The following is a 17713-nucleotide window of genomic DNA, read 5'->3' on the forward strand; positions in this document are numbered from 1 at the left end:
AATGCCAGTGTTGGACACGGTCCTGCAAGGAGGAGCCCCAGCACTCAGAGCATTGCCACTGTCCAGGGCTGTGCCAGGATCAGTGTCCTGGAGAAGAGCTTTAAAGGAGAAGAATCCACAACCATCCCCAGATAAAAGCATCAGTCACCAAAGTTTATTTTAAGGAAGCATCCAAAATAATTGTATTTTAAACCTCCGTGCATTTGGCAACAAGATCAGGCCTTGTAACAAGGTCTCTTTGAAGTGGAAACTGGCCACTAGCTGAACACTTAAATAGGAGGTTAGTTTGGACTTAAATACACATTTAAAATAGCTTTTTTTAAAAAAACAACATATATATAAACCTGTTCTCAGTTGTACAAAACCTTCACAGTACAGGCCCTGCAGCAGCTGTTTGTGAGTGGTGGCAAAGGCCTTTTCAGACAAGGCTCACCTAGTGAGGTAGGAGAACTCTTCAGAGGTGGCACCTGAGGGCCCCTGTCTAAGCTGTGGATGTGCTTTGGGCTTTTCTTTTGAAGTGAAGCCACTCTTCAAGTAACATTTTTACCTTACACCATTACAAAAGAACACTTTTGTACCCTGCTGGTGCTGAACCAGCTGTACCAGAGGTTCAGCCACAGGGCTGAACAGTTAAACCAGGAAAGTTCCCGGGAGACCAGGGATGGCAACAACTTATGCAGCAGTAACTCCATGTCCCAGGAGAGCGCCCAGCAGCTCTCACCCAGACTCTACTGCACAACACACAAACCTAAAGCAGAACAGACACCAGCCATGGGAATGCTGTCACTGGGGACAGCATAGTCTGTGAAGCTACAGCTGCCCCATGGTCCCTCAGCCTTCCAGCCACTCTTGTCTCTGGGAGGTTGGAACTGGCCTGAAGCCACATCTCACCTCTGGCCTTCACCGGGAGATTCCTTGGGAGCTGGAATGCAGCATTGGTGATCCCAACACACTTCCTGGGCTGCTGGGGACCTGTAAAAAACCCCCAAACCACTGTGAGGAAAGCTCAGCCTTTCCAAAGACATCAGCTACTGCCAGAGCAGGGGTAGGGTGCGAAACCCCTGCCCAACCTCAGAGAGAGACAGCACATGGCTGTAACAAGTCCCAGTGAGAGGAAAAAAAAAACCATTAAAACCCCCAAATCAGAATTCTGCTCTGTAGCAGAACATTACCTGAGCTTTTGTTACATTCAGAGCACTGTGAAGAGATGCCAGGCTGGGGCTGCTGGGCAGGAAGAGGGAATCTGAAGCAGTGCTGCTGACCAGGTCATCCAGCACCTGGAGCTGGCGCTGGAGGCTGTGCAGGCTCCCGGCCGTCTGGCGCTTCCCCCAGAGCAGCACCTCGGCCTGCTTGGCCAGGCAGCGCCGCAGCTGCGCCTGCAACACACCAGGGCTGGTCACACCAGGCACGGGCATGGCAACGCTGGTAAACACCAATCCTAAAAGCTGGAAGGTTGAGTCTCACACCACAAGCAGGGCACGGTGGGTTTGGGAGTTATTTTTAAATAAACTCCATTTTGATGGCCATGTTCTAACTGAACCTGGACCCTAAAGTGATTGTGGGTGGTGCTGAACTCCTCTGGCCTGTTGCTGATACACCACAGGATGATATAAACGAGGGAATCTTGTTGGAATACTCCAACATCCAATTGACTGCCAATTAAAATTACTCATCTTGCTACAGCCAGGCTTTTACTGTTCCCACCCAAAGCTCCTCTCTCTGGTCATTACACAGTGGATTTGCCTGAGCTGGAGGAGGATTCCCACTGCCCCAGGTTGTTTAGATCATGTTTTGAAGGGGCCCAAGAGACGTGAGGGGCACAGATGTGGCACCTTCAGCCGGTCCTCGTGCTGCTGCAGCTTCTCCCGGAGCGCCTCTCCCCGCCACTGCTCATCCTTTGGGAAAAGAAAAGCACATTCAGCCAGAGGGACCAGCACAGCACCAGCAGCAGCTGCTTGTCCAAAGCATTTTACCATTAAGAAGAGTCTGGAAATATTGAACTTTTCTTCCAAGGAGAGGAGTTGTCTGTCAGCAGCAGCAAAGGGAGCAGTCTCTGACTCACACTGCAGACTTCCCCTTCCTTCAGGAAAAGCTTCCAAATCTTCCAGGGGGTCTGGAGAAGATGAGCTTGGAGATTTAAACCCTGTCCTTATCTCATTTTCAACCTCCAGGTTAAGCAACGTTGCTGCACTCTCCATTTCCCTTTGTCTCTCGTCCAGGTCTTGGGTTTTAACCTGCAGCACAGAACACTTGGGTTACGAACAGCAGTCCTGAGGGCTGTTCCTGCATAACTGAACAAGGCTGTTCTGGACATGGGAACAATTGGACCACTGCAGACAGAAATCCCAAAGCCTCTGACCTGCTGCAGCCCTGGTCCCAATGTTAACTCTGCCAGGGAAGCAACTCCAGTTAACAGGACACCACTTGTTAACCTAAACCTGCCACACTCTGACCTTGCAGGGCCTTCCCAAATGCTTTCCAATTGCCAACAACATTCTTCTCTCTTTTTAAAGGGCTTCAAAACAATTTATAAAGAACTTACTGAAGGACTAGAAGGAGTCAGACAAGGTCAATCACTTTTTAAGTGAGTATCTAAAGAAGAAAAAGCTGGCCCAGGCTGGCACTGGCAAGTTGTTAAATGCCTACTGAGTAGCTCTAAACATTGGTAACATTTAGTGATTTGCATAAATTACAACTCTGGGTGTATTTTCAGTTATGAGACCACAGGAGGAAGAGACTCAAAACCAACACAAAATGAGCTTGTCTGAAGCCACGAACCCTCAGCCCCCCTGGATTTGGTACCCAGCTGTACCTGGCTCTGGGGGTCGCTGCATTCCCGCTGGCCCAGGTGCCCCACGAGGCGCTTGGCTCGCGGGCAGTTACTGTGGGTGCCGTGCTCAGCCACGGCTCTGGCACGCTGCAAGCTGCCATTTCCACACTTCTGTTCCTAGGAAAGTGCAGGAAGACGTCTTTTACTGGGAGCATCCACTACAGAACATGGACTAAGAGAAACCACAACTTCTTCAAGGCAGAAACAGGAGCAACTTGAGTGTTGTGCAGCACCGAGAATTACAGAGGTTGTTGCCTCAAGTCTGGTCAGGAAATTGATGCATTACTTTGTTCCTCCAATGACAAAAAGGGGTGTGCCATCATTTTGCTGTTTAAAATAACCCAAACCCCCAGACTTTCTGCCCTCAGCCAGGACTTACTTGCAGTTTGCTTTCAAGCTCCATCCTTTGCATTTTCTGTGTTTCTCTCAGACTCAAGATTTGTTTTTCTGCTTCTCTCCTCTCTGACACTATCTGACCCTGAAGTTGCTTTAGCTCAGACTTGGAGACTTCCAGTTCTTTCTGAAGACACTGTATTTCTCTGTCTTTTTGTTGCAACTGTAATTCTTTTTCTGAGAGCTGATGTTCTGTAATGAACATTTAAAAAAAAAATCCCGATTAGCAAAAACTTAACTATCTTGGCCCACTTCATACACAGCAGATATTTTTCTAACACCAAGAACCCAAGCAAGATGAACAGAAATATTTGCTGTGCCATTAACCTCAGCCCCCAGAGATGGTGACAATTCATTTGTGCAATGCCTCTTACTGCTTTTTCTGATGGTTTCTTCAAGAGCTGCACACCGGGACTCCTCCTTTTCCAGCTTCCCAAGGTTTTCTTCTGCCAGCCTGACTTTAGCTATTGCCTGCTCCAGTTTCTTGTGTTGATCTGCTAGTTCCTTCTCCAATAGGATTTTCTGATCCTTCACTTTAGCTGTACATTCTTCAAGTTTGTTCCCTTCACGCTCTGAGTTTTGCTTGAGGCGATGAAGAACCTGCCAGAAACCCCCCCACTCTGAGCTTGAACCAGCACCAACTCAGGGACAACAAAAACCATCACTAAGAGTCATTAGAGAAATAAAAGCAGCATAAATTGGAAAGAACTGCAGTCTAACAGTCCCCACTGACAAATAATGTTTATCAATTTTTCTTGCCTCTCTCATTTTCAGAAGAGCTCCCTCAGTTTTTCTTTTGGGTAACACTTTGCTGAAACTCCTCACCCAACCCGCGCTGGTTTGGCCAAACCAGCCTGTGTCTCTGTGACTACTTGTAAATTCACACCCCAAACTTTTTGGCCTGAATTATTTTTAAGGTCAGGAGGAAGTGAGGCAAGTCAGGGGGCTCGTTACCACTTCCTGTTGGGCCAGTTCTGTTTCCTTCTCTTCAATCTTTTTCTGGAGCTGCTGAAGTTGCTTCTCCCTCTTCTTGTGCCTCTCCTGGCACTCCTTACGTTTCCTTAAATACCCTTGGATCTCTTCCCTCAGGGCTGCCTGCTCTCTGAGTAGCTCCTCCTGCTGCCTTGAGTTGTTCTCCAAATCCTGCAGTGTAAAACAAAAGCACGTGGCAGGAGGAGCTGGGAAGAGGAACCGGCCCAAAAGGTCTGGGTTTGAGAGAACAGAACTGATCACTGTCACACTCAGGCTTCCTTCCACTCAAACCAGCCACGGAGTGAATTAACACAGAAGGAGCCACCAGATAAAAAGCCAGAAGGTGCTGGTTGGCTGTTGCTTTTAAATTATTTTCTTCCTAAAAAACAATAAACCCACTCCACGCTCAGCAATAGAAGGCAATAAAGCAGTCCCTGTTCTCAGCTCTGCAGGGCTCTGATGTTGAGCTGTGCCCACATGAACAGGTCAGGAGCAACAACAGACTCCCAGGGTGACAATATGGACGTGTTCCACTAAAACCAACCTGTTCCACAAGGTGAAGCTGCTGCCTCGAGTCATTCAGTTCTCCTTTCAGTGTTTCCAGTTCTTCCTTTTTCCCTAGAAAAGTATTTGGTGACAAGAGATTTTCAATCAGCATTTTGAAATACCAATACACAGAAATTCTCTCTTTTCATGAGCAAAGAGTGAATAACACCAACAACAGTTTCTAAAATTTCCATCTTTTCAACATGTTAAATACTTTCTGCCTAGGGACATCTGAGCATGCTGAATATTAATATCACACAGTTCAGTTAAAGTGTGTATTTTAACAGAATTTCTATTAAAGTGTATCTCTGCTTAAACACAAAAGTTGGTCTTTACCTTGAAGATCCTCCTGGACTGCAACAATCTCTGCATTCAGAGATTTCTTCTGCTTGTTCAGTAGCTCCACCTCCTGCTGCAGGATCTTAACATTCAATTCCATTTTTTCCATGTTGGACAGTGCAGTTCTGCTGCTGTCTTCAGCAGCAGTTAAGTCTCTGTAAAATGTGAATCATTCTTGGTTAGCTGGAAATCCTTGGCGAGGACTTAAAAAATGTCAGCAAAGCCCTCTGAGCCCAAGGGGAGGGTACCAGCAGTCAGAGCAAGGTAAATGTCCTGTTCCAAGATGCAACACTTTACTTTTTGTAACATTTCTCATGGTATTACCAGGATATAACAAATGCTGCTGATTTATCAGCTCCATTCCTGAATATTTTTTAAGTCTGCTGTAGAGAGGCTTAGAGCAAAAACTCCACAGAACATAAGAAACTGCCTATTCTGTATCATTGGGCACCTCCAAGTTAGAGCTGTACTTTTAATTACAACAAACAGACATTCAAACACTTCCCCATCCCTCCTGATCTTTGCAAGGAAAAAGACATTCCCTGACCTTTTGGTTTGTGACAACTTCTTCTCCAAACTCCTGGAGTCTTCCTCCAGCTTCTCCTTCTCTTTGGTCAGAGCCTCGATGTTGTTTTGCAGAGCTCTCATTTGAGAGCCCAGCTGCTCGTTTTCCTCACGGTCCTTCCTGAGGAGCTGCTCCTGCCAATCCACTTCCCCTTGCTGACACTGAAATAACCTCTGAATATTCTCCAGTTTTAACTTCTCCTAGGAAAAACAGGCATGGTGAGCACCACATTTACATGGTCCAGAAGCAGAACAAGTGTTGACATCCTTAGCTGCAGCCAGAGTAATGTGAGTGCATTTAGTGGAGGAAGGTGACAATAGAAGGGTACCAAGTACCTTGGGGACCTTTTTAATGCTAGAGAAGATCATCCAGCTGACTTAAACTCTCTTCCAGACTCACTCTTTGCAAGTGAGGACACAGAATCCAGATAAAGAGACTTCGAAAGCTTCAAAAAAAACCCCAGCATCCATCATTCTACAGCCACAGAAGAGCTTCTGTGCTCCCTCTCTCTCACATGCACCTAAAAATCCCATTATTTTAAAGGGCCTAAGCAGACTTAAGACTTTTCTGTGACAAGCTGAAATCAGATTAGAAACTGATTGATTTAAAAGCATCAGGACTCTGTTACCCAAAGCTTAAGAGAACCACAGTTCTCCCAGTTTCTGCATCAGCCACAGAAGCATTTCTTACCTCTAGAATGGCCACCTGGGTCTTTTCCAGCTCATTGACCTTCTGGTCATGTTGTAGTTTCAAACCTTCAAGTTCATTCTTCTCAAGCTCCAGCATTTCCAGCACATGTTTCAGTTCTAGTGAGGTGAAATAAACAGCACTTATTGGATTAGGATGAGGATGAACTAAAGAGCTCTGTGTATTCCTTCCCAATCTGCACAAAACCCAGTAAATCCCAGGACATACCCATCTTATGCTTGGTGATTTGCCCAAGTATTCCTTGAAGATTTTCCTCCTCCTTTCTAGTATCCTTCTTTAGGACCAAAAGCTGTGCTCTTTTCTCATTAATCTGGACATCCAGTTCTTTCCTCTCATCACTAAGCTCTCCCAGAAGTACTTTTATTTCCTGTGAGAGAATGTGTTATAAGGAATACCATTATTTGCAATTTTAAATGAAGTTTTCCTTTAAACTGAAGTTCCAAATATCTATAAAATTATTTAACACTCTATCATCCCTATTCTGGTTTAACAAACAAAAAATACAGAATATTTAGGTTAATGTCTTGCTTGCTGATGATTTAGCGTAGTAATTCTGCAAAGATTTTGATCTCCAAGTCTTACCACAACACTGTCATTCAAGTGACTAATAGGCCTTAAAGTGAGACAAGAAGCCCTCACAAAAGAAAATAAACCACAAAATATAATTAGCCCTGATACTTTGTTTTGATTTCAGCAGGGAACTACAGAATCCTTTCTGTGCAAATGGGGATGGGGACAGACTGTGGCAGCTCTGTTGTGTTTTACACACACTGATCACACTGATTTCCTTCAGCAGCTGCTCCTCAGCAACAGGAAGTCATTCAGAGACTTATACTTAATGTAATTTAGCACTCAAGGGACCAATTCTGTAAGAATTACTGAAACTGGGGAGTTCTTCTTTGTGCATCTGGACCAAGCTTTAGTCACACAGAACATAAACTTGCATGTTCTATTTCTCAGTGGGTTTGGGGAGGGTGCAAAAAAAAAAGCATTCCTCCTGGGATGTTTGTAGTACTTCAAGGCTTTTGCTATAATGAGTTGAAAACTCATTTGGGAAACTTACCCTTATCTGGCGAAGTTTTTCATGTGCTTCAGTCTCTCCATCTCGAAGAGCTTCTTTGAGGTCACCTTTCCTTTGGGAAATGCAGTCCTGAAGGCCACGGAGCTCTTCTGTTCTTTGAGCCACCTGTTGCTCCAGGAACAAGAGCTCTTGCTGCTGAGCAGAAATCTGCAGTGGAGAAGTTTAACAGAAGAATCAGTGGAAGCTTTTGTTTTTGTAGCTAAACACACACATGAACTAGTGTGTCAGAGACTGGGATCATAATTATGAGATAAAGGTCAATTCCAACAAAATGGACAGCCCAAGGTTAGTAGGCCAAGCCTCACCTGATCTTTCAGTGTTTCCAGTTCAGTTTTCTTGCCCTGAACAAGGTTTTCTGCTTCTCTGATGATTTGGAGATGCTGGCCTTCGTTACCTTCTGCAAGTCGAATATCTCCTTGGAGCTTCTGAAGACTGAGAGTGAAGTTGAAAACAGGAGTCAGAAGAAGTGAGAATATCCTAGGCAGTGACTTACCGGAGGAGGACATGTTTAATTTAATGCAGTTTATGATAAGTGAAAAGTACTCGCCTTTCAGTGAGCATTTCTATCTTCTGGTTTAATGCCTGGAACTCAGACTCTCTTGCAGCCACCATTTTGTTGATTTCCTTTAAAATACCTTCTTGTTCCCTCTTGTGCTGTTCCAAATCCCTTGTATCTCTCTGTAATAACCTAAAAGAGCATTTATATCTTTTCATATTAACATTTTAACAGCTCTCCCTCTCCAAAAGCAGTGTCTTGATACCGGAAAGAACCCAGTCCTTGTCCTCACCCCGTGTGACACAAACCCACGAGAGCACTCAGGGTACCTGAGCTGCTGAGCTGCTTTCACAAGTTTAGTGGCTGTTTCCTGAGCCCTCTGCTCCAGCTCCTCTGCCTCCATTTCAGTGGAGGACAAATGGTGTTTGGCACGACTGTACTTCTGCAGAGTCTCTTTAGTCTAGAACAAAAATCGAAGACTGAGACAACACATTCCCCCTTTATGCTGCATTTGCTGTTTAAAGGTGAGCTCCTGGCTTGAACATTCTACCTGAGCCTTCTCCCTCTTTCTACCATGAACAACTTTTTCTCCTCTCTTGTCCAGAGCAGAAAACCTTCCTCCTCTTCAACAAGGACTAAACCAATTTCTTCTAGCACAGTTTCTCTCACAACTTATTCTCATATAGAACCATTTAAAGAGGCTTCAGGCTACCCATGTGAAAATAAACTGCCTAGACAAACAAAACACCACTCAAATCCTTCTGCCCTCAGGGTTTTGCCTTTACTCACCTTGCCCCGGGTGCTCTCAAGTTCTACTTGAGCCTCTGTGAGGAGCCTGTCGGCCTCTCTAAGCTCGGCCCGGCGTTTCAGGAGAGTCTTCTCTGCACATTCAATCTCCCCTGCAACATCTTCCTGCTGCTGAAGGGACTTTTCCAGCTGCAGCTCTGCAGGGAGGCTGTCAGTGTAGCCATCAATAAAGTCCCTAAGAGGTCAGGATGAAAAACATGGAATTAAAATACAAAGATGCCAAAGACCCAGAGCCTCTTGAAGTTCTAGAGTTGTAAGTGAGTCAAAAAGCTGACTTCTGCTGGGAAAAGTTTAGGTATTTCCACAGGCTTCCTTTCAGTGCATTCCATGCACTGTTCCCACCTGCGAGTGCTCCATGCCCTAGCTGCTTGGCGCAGCTCTGCCACTTCACATTCCAGCTCTTCTCTTTCGTGCTCAAGTTCTTCAACATTTCTATGCAATCTTTCCACCTCTTTTCTGTATTTATGCTCAGCTGCCTCTGAGCATTTCTCTTTGTATTTCTGAGACTTTAAATAGCACACAGTGTCTTCCAGCCTTGAGACTTCACTCTCCTGCATACAGGGAACAGAACAGAATCAGGATCTATTTTCCAATTGATGCCTCCTGACACCCAGGAGCAGCTACAGATGGCAAAGACTGTAACCAGATGCAGCCCCTTCCTAGCAGGGACCTTTTTCTAACCCATTTGTCAGTCAGTTCCCAAAGGTTCCACCTGCAGTTGCAGCTCTGGTTCTTACCAGATCACGATGTTCAGGCACATTGCAGTGGAGCACTCCAAGGGGAATGAGTGGCACTGTGAAATTTGGAGGCAGAGGGCCATAAACCACCTGGGATCCCACAGGAGGTGGGCCATGGATAATGGATCCAGGAGCAACTGGAGCTCCAGTGGCTGCTGCAGGAGGAGGGGCATAAACCCCCATGCCCTGAGGTGCAGGGGCCCCCTCTGGAAGGACTGTGTAAATAACTGTGCCTGGGGGTGGGACAAAGGGAGAGCCTTCAGGGACAGGTGATCCTGCACTTCCTTCACCATCTTCTTTTTCTCTTCTCTCTTTAAAAAAACCAAAACCAAACATGTTATTTTTCATAATTTTTTCAGTAGAGATAGTCTTCAAATGCACATTTTAAATTCTATGTAATCTACGAATATGTAACAAACATTGCTTAAACTAAGTTATTCAACAGTAATAAGCATTTATATTCATTCATGCCGATCAAAAGAACTCTGTGAGCTCTAAGCGAGCCCATCTTTAGTCTGCTCCTGAACAGTCTGAGACTGACACTGACTTACCTTTGCCACAATTTGCTTTGTACAACCTATTTCTGACTGGTGAATAAACCCAACATCCTTGGCAGGGCAAGTCTTCCCTCCCACAGGGCCTGTCCTGAGCACCCCCTCTTCTGGCTGGGGATGTGCCAGAGCACCCCAGACACACTCCAGAGTCTTTGGTGCTGTGGGAAGCAGGAGTTGAAGCCTAGAGAAAAAATGCAGTATGTGTTAATCAAGAAATGACAAATCATGTCAAATAAAGGATTTGTTGTAGACATTCCAATGATTTCTCAGAACAGGCTATAGAACTGAGAGACAGCAGAGTATCTAAGCATGACGCGGCTTTAAAAGCACTAAATATATTTTAGCAATATTGGTTTTAAATTAAGACAAATGTTCTTTTGAAAGAAATGTTTGTCTGCAACTTCCCCTTTTAACCCTTACCTAAATGGATCCACAGTACTGCCCACTGAATAGTTGCCTCCCAATGTTATGTACCCTGGATTCCTACCAGCACAGTGAAGGGCTTTACCAGAGAACATTTGTGTGTGCTTGTTTCCATATTTCTCCTACACGCCAGTCAATATTTGTTCTTCAGTTTCTCCCAAACCCACTAGATTTATAATGCACTTTCCCCCATCAACAAACCATAACAGGATTTTTATTCCTGACCTGTGATGATGGCATGTAGTACCAGTATCCCCTTCTTTTCAGTGGCTCTGCTGTACTGGTGGTGTGATCATTCTGCTGTGAGAGCACATTTCTGAGTGCTGCAATTTCATCTTGTAAGGTCTCAATTTCATCTTTGTTTCCTGGAAATTAATCACAGTTTTAGAGTCATCTAAGGCAAATAACTAAATAAATACTGCATTCAACTTTCCCCTCAATGTTATCCAGTTAAACTGGAACTATATTTAAAAAAATTAATTGCTGAGGGAAACAAACTAAATGTTATCTATATTGACAGGCATACACTAGGAGTTTGGTGGTTTAAGATTGTGGAAATACAAGTTCACATCCAGGTAACTGCTGCTTCTTTTCCTTACACAGACCTCTGACAGTGTCCTAGAGCAGTTTAAATGGGATGCTCAGCACAATCAGTGTTTTCTAAACGGCTGTGAAAAGTGCAAACTGGTGAAAAGTGCCACATATCCTGTATAAACCTGTACAGAAGGATATTCTCAACACTTTATTCTCCAGATTCTCAGGTCAAACAGTGAGAAATGGGCAATAACAATCTTCTGTATCCCTACCTATCTGCAAGAAGCAGAGAGAAAAGAGAAATTACCTGTCCCAAAATTATCCAACCACCATTTCAAACGGTCAATCTCTGCTTTTTGCTGTTCCACAGCTTCACTTAATTTATTAATTTCAAACTTCTGGGTGTTTGATGCAACAGTTTTCTCACCAGCTTTCTCCATTTCCTGCAGAACCTATTTGAAATAGAAGTTTAAAATCACAAAAAGCTCCCACTCAATGCCACAGAGCTGTTCTTCCCATCCCCTCATATCACTGAGGCTCAGCCATGGCCAGAGAGGTTTATAAGTGAACAGGTGATGATTTTCCTTAAAACTCAGCTGCTCCAGGCAGTGAGGTTTTCAGTTTGTTCTTGGGCAGGTGTCAGGGGAGGGAAGACCACTGTGATTTCGGAAAACTTGAGGGGAAGAGGGCACAGCAAGAACCTCTGAACATGACATTTTCAGAAACTCACTGGTATTTTATCATATAACACAGAGCAAACAACCTACTTGCTCTTCCTTCTCCTTCAGGAGTTGTTGTAGCAATTCTATTTCTGCTTCTGCTCTGGCAAGAGCCTGTGAAGCACGAGCTGCCTCAGCACAGAACCCTTGGGCTTCTTCAATCTCCTGAAATTGAGATTTTCATTTGAGCTGTAGTTTGCAGGAACATTTCTCAGGCTTGAGATGTGCCATTGTGAAAAGCTGACCATTGAGAAGCATCAGCACCTGACTGTTCTGGCACTCTAGATATATGTAAAATACAGTTTCTCCTTTAACTTTACAGTATTGGTACAGAGGAGATGTTATTATGTAGCCAAAAGTGCTTCCCAGTTTGAAAAAGTGTTTCCAGTTTGTGCAAGCACAAACTTCCAGTCCTTTCGTTTTTCTGTCTTACAGAACAATGTATTATCTATTGTTTGCCTCTCAGTTAATAAGAGATTAAAGTGCCTCTCCCTCCTCTTCCCTCCCACAGCAGGAACACCTGTCCATACCCCAATTTACTCACTTCCTCTGAGTGAAACTCACTTACTGCTTCTCAAACTCTGCCCAAAGCAAGAGCTCCTGTGCAGCAGCACAACTCAGAAGAAAACTCTGAAGCTCATTTAAAGGATACCAGGACTGCTCCCACTGCAATGGCATTAACAAGCAATTAATTAATTCTACATGCTGCTTTACCTCAGCTCTCTCCTGGTTAATCCTGAGCACAGTCCCCTGCAGAGCCTTGAGCTGGTTTGCAGCGACAGAGAGCTCCGTGGCTGCCAGCTTGTCTGAGGTGACAACTGCTCTCTGCAGCTCCTTCAGCTCCTTATCCAGACTCAGAACCTGCATTTGTGCCCTGGCATCTTCTATTTTTTTCTGAAAGCAGAAGAACAGACTTTTACAATGTACTTTCTTCCACACTGCTTTTCTCTTGGTATGACACCCTCCATCCATCCCCACCCCATTTTGTATTAGTTAGAAAAAGAAATCTAAAGCAAGGAAAGCAGTAAAATTTAAGGAAAAGAAAGATGTTATATTTAACATTTGTGTTCCTACATGTGTTGTTTTACCTTAGAAAGCAAAAATTCACAAGTTTTTGTTTCTTCTTTCCTGAGCAATCAAACAGTGCACAGACCTGCCCTCACCCATTCTTACCCTTTTCTCTAAATCCTCCAGCTGAGCAAGAATAGCCTCTTTTTCTTCATCTGCCTCCTGGAGCTGCTGATCAGCAAGACCCTGAATCTCTTTCATGCTCTTTATTTTTTCATGTAAACATTGAATTTCACTCTCTAACTGATGGACCTTGTTCTTATTTTGCCTGTTTTCAGCTTTAACCTGTAAGTAAAATATGTTAGAATAAGTAGCCAGAAATTTTTTTCCAAATAAAAGCCACCCTGTTTTAATTATTTAATTAAAGAAATTTCTGGCAAATGCAGGTACCAACATACTTTGCATCAAAACAGAAAGGAAAGATAACTACCTATCCACTGTTACTCTAAGATTTTAAGAGTGCCCCAGTTATTTTATTAGAGATATGTATAATGATCTTTCAAGAAGGTTCAGAGCTGTATTTTTCTAGTGGTCATTGAAGTCTTCGTTGCCTCTGAGACAGATCATTGACTAAATTCCAATTCACCCCATAACCAGGTAAAAATCAGAAAGACTATTAATAAAAAATCAGACTCCACTGTTGCACAGAGTGTAGCAAAGCTTCATCAAGTGAAACTTGATCCTTCAGCTGCAAGTGACATTTTTTAGACTAAACTGAAATTGTCTTGCTCTTGCTTCAGCTGTTTGATACATACCTGTCTGTATTTCTCCTGTATTTCTTCCAGTTTTTCCTGCTGGGATATAATTTCTTCCTGCAACTGTCTCTGTCCAGCCCACGCTTTCTCTTTTTCCTTCTGAGCATCAGCAAGAATGTCACTGAATTCTTTCTGCAGGTTTGCAACACTTTTCCCTAGAACATCAGCTGAATTTGGACACCTGAAAGAGAAACGATGCAGGTTCCAAAACAGAAAATAGAGACTTAAAGTTGTGATACCAGATACTGAAATCATGAAGCCTAAGACAATAGTGCAAGTTTAAGATGTGCTCTGTAAATTAATTCAGGTTATGTTGGAAAAACCCACTGAGTTCATCAAATCCAACCATTCCCCCAGGACTGCCAAGACCACCACTAACCCATGTCCCCAAGTGCCACATCTAAATGTTTCTGAAATCCCTCCAGTGCTGACGACTCCACCACTGCCCTGGGCAGCCTGTTCCAATGCTTGGCAACACTTTCAGTGAGGAAAATTTCCCAGATATCCAACCTGAACCTCCCATGGCACAGCTTGTGGCCCTTTCCTCTTGTCCTGCCCCTTTCACATGCTCAAATCTCACATTGTTTGTACTTTTATTTTACTCACTTCATCTCTCCAGCTCCTCTCTGAAGGTTTTGCCTGAGTTCATTTATACAAGCCATGACATCCTCAGGATGAATTAAGTTACCAACTGCATGGTTTAGCTGATTCTGGAGATCTTTAAGCTGCTCTTTTAAGAAATTATTGTCTCCCTAAAGAAAGACAAAAAAGAAAAATCCACACAAATGTAAGTAAACAAATCCATAAGTGATAAAAGCTAGAATTTTTAATACAACAAATACTTCACCTGCAATTGCTTGAACTGTAAAAGCAGCTTGTAATTTTGTTGTTCCTTCTCTTCTGCCAGTTGTGCTTTGGTCTGAGCATTCTCCAACAGTTGTCTTTCCTTTTCAAGTTCATCCTGCAGGGCTGACAGCTCCCTCTACAAAAACAGAAAACCTCCAGATTAATACCCCACTCCCAACCCCAACCTGTCACCCAAATACACAACAGATGTATTTCTTAAAACAGTAACAATATGACAGCACCTAAAAAAGATTCAACAAAACAACCCCAAGGAAACCATGTAGACCTTGCTTCAAAGCAAGGTTCTAAATCCCAGCAAACTGATATTGCCTTCTGTGTGGGGGCACACCTAACCAGCAGTTGTTTGTGATGTGATGTCATGTTGGAGACGAGGTGTCCTGGGGTAGGGTAACACCTCTGGCAGCACTAAAGCTCTGGTCTTACCTGGCTAAGCTGTTTCAGTCTTTCAAGTTCTTCTTTTTGCTGCTTGGCTTCAGCATCCCTCTCTTTTAATTGGGCTTCCAGCTCAGCCTCATAGGCGCTGACCTTCCCCTGGGCATCTTGAAGGGACTCACTTATTTCTCTCTGCTCCTGGAGTGCACTCTCCAGCACTGCAATTTCCTGGAATTTTATATCCATTTTAGAAGGAGGTACATGGGAGAGCCAGAATTTAAGAGTACATTGCTTCCCTTCCCTTTAACTCAGGAACTCCATTAAAACTTGAAGGTGGGTGTCACTTCCACCTGCAGGTCAATGATGCCAGTCTGACTGTCCAAAATCTACACTCAGGTCAGAAAGGTGGAGCTGGAAGCGAGACACAATTGTCCCAGGGATTCAGGTTTACATAACACTCACCAGGATGCCCAGACAGCTCCCTGTCACTGGCTGACAGGACAGATCCCAGCTGCTAACAAACACCCTTGGCCAATGTCAGAGGTGTCAGTGATGCCATTCCCCTCGGTGTCACCTGCAAATCCATTGGCAGTGATGTCTGCAAGGTAAAACCTGCATTTCTGAGGCATCTCCCATACAGCACATGTTTACTGGATGTCTCTTGCAACTGGTTTTAAAGGCCAGATTCTACTCTTGAGGTGTATGAGCACATCTAATCATGCTACCGTATCAGAAATTATTTTGTCCAAGGAATTGTGCTTCCTTAGTCTCAATCTGATCACCAGCTTATTTTTTTCAAGTTTATTCTTAGATACCTGAACTTGGGAAAAGAGGTATTAAGCCTTACTTTTCTCATATTTTCTGCATCCATGGCAACCACTTCCAGGTTGTTTTTTTCCTCCTCCAGATCTGCCAATCTTCCCAGCAAAGATTCTTTTTCCTTCTGCAACTTCTTACACTCCTCATTGGCCTGTTTTGCCTGATGCTTCACACTTTGCAGGTATTCCTGTAACCCAATGATAATACTTTCCAAATCCCTTTTCAGTGCTTCATTTGTTGCTATTTGTCCTGCAGAAATGCAAAGTGAATTCGAGGTAGTTAAGAAGCCACATTTATTTACCAAACAAACTAAACTGTCATTCTTCATCAGTTAAAATGTTTGCCATTGGAGTAAGTAAAAACAAGTACCTAGAACTCAACCAGAAAATACATGTTTTTAAAGTTAGGATTCCCAATATTACTATGTTAACCTGGCCACTGGAAGACTTAAAAAGAAACTGCAGTTCTTTGTGTATTCCTGCCCCCCTTTCCCAACCAGGTACCAGTGAGGTGAACACACACAGTTTCCTTTTACATCAGTTAAGAACAGTTTTTAAACACTTTTGTACCTGTTCTGTATTTCATTTGAGCAAAGATAAACAAAACAATCCTCAGTTCAACTGTCATGTTGCCCTAAGTACAAGAAATACTTTAAGACAAAAATTAAAGTTTACCATCAGTGAGCTGCTGCTCCAAATCCTTGATTTCCTCAGTTTCCTTTGCAATCCTGGAGAGCATCTCATCCAGGCGAGTCTCCAGCTGCTGGCAATGTTTGTTCATTATATCAAGGTGCTGTTCTTTACTTGCTTTTTGAGCTTTCATGTGAGCCTGTCAAGTAACAGTTAAAAAGGTAAAGCAGGACATCAATACAGATTTTAAAAAATCAAATCAGGAGTTTGCCTCAGTTCTGCAGTGTCTCACTATCAGCAAGAAAAGCCACAAGCTCAGCACATATTGTGGTGCTTTGGGGTTTGTTACTTGTTGTTATTTTTCCTCACTCCTGCCCCACAGAGGACCCCAGATAAGCAGCAATCTGTGACTAACAGCATTGTCTGCAGGCTCCCCCCTGCCCAGGCTGAATAAAGCCTGCCTTTATAAATTATTACTCATGGCTACTATCTTTCTTCCTGCCTTTACATTTTGTTCTACCACTTCCTCTCTCAGTCATGAACAAACATGATTTCTTCCAGAACCTTTAATCCTGTCATCCTGCATTGCCTTCACAGAAGATGATGCTTTAGAACATGTCAGGTCAGCACTTGAAGAAAAATACTCTGAACAAACAGCAAGCCGGGCCAACTTTACAGTTACTAAGTAAATATTCTTAAATCTTATTTTATTAAAGTATTTCTGGGAGATACACCACAAAGCTCTCACAGATTTTGGCAAGGACTTAATGCATTTAGTATGAATTAGCTGATTGTTTCAGCTGTTTGCAAATCTTGATTATCAACAGAATAAAGTGTTGTTTCTCACTGGTATGAAATTGCTCAGAAACAACCCAAATGCCAGAAACTTGAATTATACTGCCATGATTAACTGCACGTTTTTCTTACTACTCAAAAAAATAAATCGAGCTAGCACTAGAAAATTTAAATATGAGTTCTCAGAAAAAAGAACACTTCTAAAGTTGCTTCCATAACAAGAGTAAATGGGTAAAACCAAAGCTTCTTGTATTTTTAATGGATTAAACCGGAAGTTAACTTAAACATCCATATCAGCACAGTTCAACCTGTCACCTTGCTAAACACAAACTGCCCTGCAGCTTTCAAAACCGAAATTACAACAAGCAAAACCTGAGCCGCTCCCACTGAGCCATTTTGCTGCAGCTGCTGAATGGCACCAAAAATGCAGTTTTAAAAAGAAACAAAAAGCCTTAAGTCCCCGACCACTTACAGCTTTGCCTTTGTCTTTTCTTCCTGACACAGCACTTGCAGAACGCCCCACCCCTGAGAGCGAATTCATTTGAATAAAGCACCGGGAGCTTCAGCGCGGGCAGGAATTGAGCGGAGTCTCCATGCGGTCCGGGGCGGGGGCCGGAGCTGGCGCCCTGGCTCCGCTGCCCGTTCCCACTGCCGTTCCCAGCTCGGCTCCCGGCCCCGTTCCCGTTCCCGGCCCCGTTCCCGGC

General features: G+C 43.7%; 1 protein-coding gene across 4 annotated transcripts in view; it reads right to left on the minus strand.

Annotated features, from left to right (window-relative positions):
- Positions 1-132: 132 nt before the first annotated feature.
- Positions 133-17713, minus strand: part of CNTRL (centriolin) — a 26255-nt gene continuing 8674 nt past the window's right edge. For 3 of the 4 annotated variants that reach the window (XM_008642298.2, XM_017745632.1, XM_017745631.1), the window contains 32 exons: positions 16260-16413; positions 15614-15834; positions 14818-14994; positions 14375-14509; positions 14134-14279; positions 13528-13708; positions 12878-13057; positions 12419-12598; positions 11753-11869; positions 11293-11437; positions 10677-10816; positions 10026-10209; positions 9475-9785; positions 9080-9288; positions 8720-8912; positions 8260-8390; positions 7982-8122; positions 7740-7866; positions 7417-7581; positions 6561-6720; positions 6336-6451; positions 5628-5845; positions 5078-5235; positions 4740-4813; positions 4178-4366; positions 3598-3823; positions 3210-3415; positions 2813-2947; positions 1974-2234; positions 1833-1895; positions 1173-1376; positions 133-972 (listed from right to left, as the gene is read on the minus strand). In XM_008642298.2, the coding sequence (XP_008640520.2) occupies positions 901-972; positions 1173-1376; positions 1833-1895; positions 1974-2234; positions 2813-2947; positions 3210-3415; positions 3598-3823; positions 4178-4366; positions 4740-4813; positions 5078-5235; positions 5628-5845; positions 6336-6451; positions 6561-6720; positions 7417-7581; positions 7740-7866; positions 7982-8122; positions 8260-8390; positions 8720-8912; positions 9080-9288; positions 9475-9785; positions 10026-10209; positions 10677-10816; positions 11293-11437; positions 11753-11869; positions 12419-12598; positions 12878-13057; positions 13528-13708; positions 14134-14279; positions 14375-14509; positions 14818-14994; positions 15614-15834; positions 16260-16413 (5319 nt within the window). In that variant the 3' untranslated portion in view covers positions 133-900. The other variant, XM_017745634.1, reaches the window with a different exon arrangement.

Source organism: Corvus brachyrhynchos, unplaced genomic scaffold (assembly GCF_000691975.1).
Source record: "Corvus brachyrhynchos isolate BGI_N302 unplaced genomic scaffold, ASM69197v1 scaffold59, whole genome shotgun sequence".
Lineage (NCBI taxonomy): Eukaryota > Metazoa > Chordata > Aves > Passeriformes > Corvidae > Corvus > Corvus brachyrhynchos.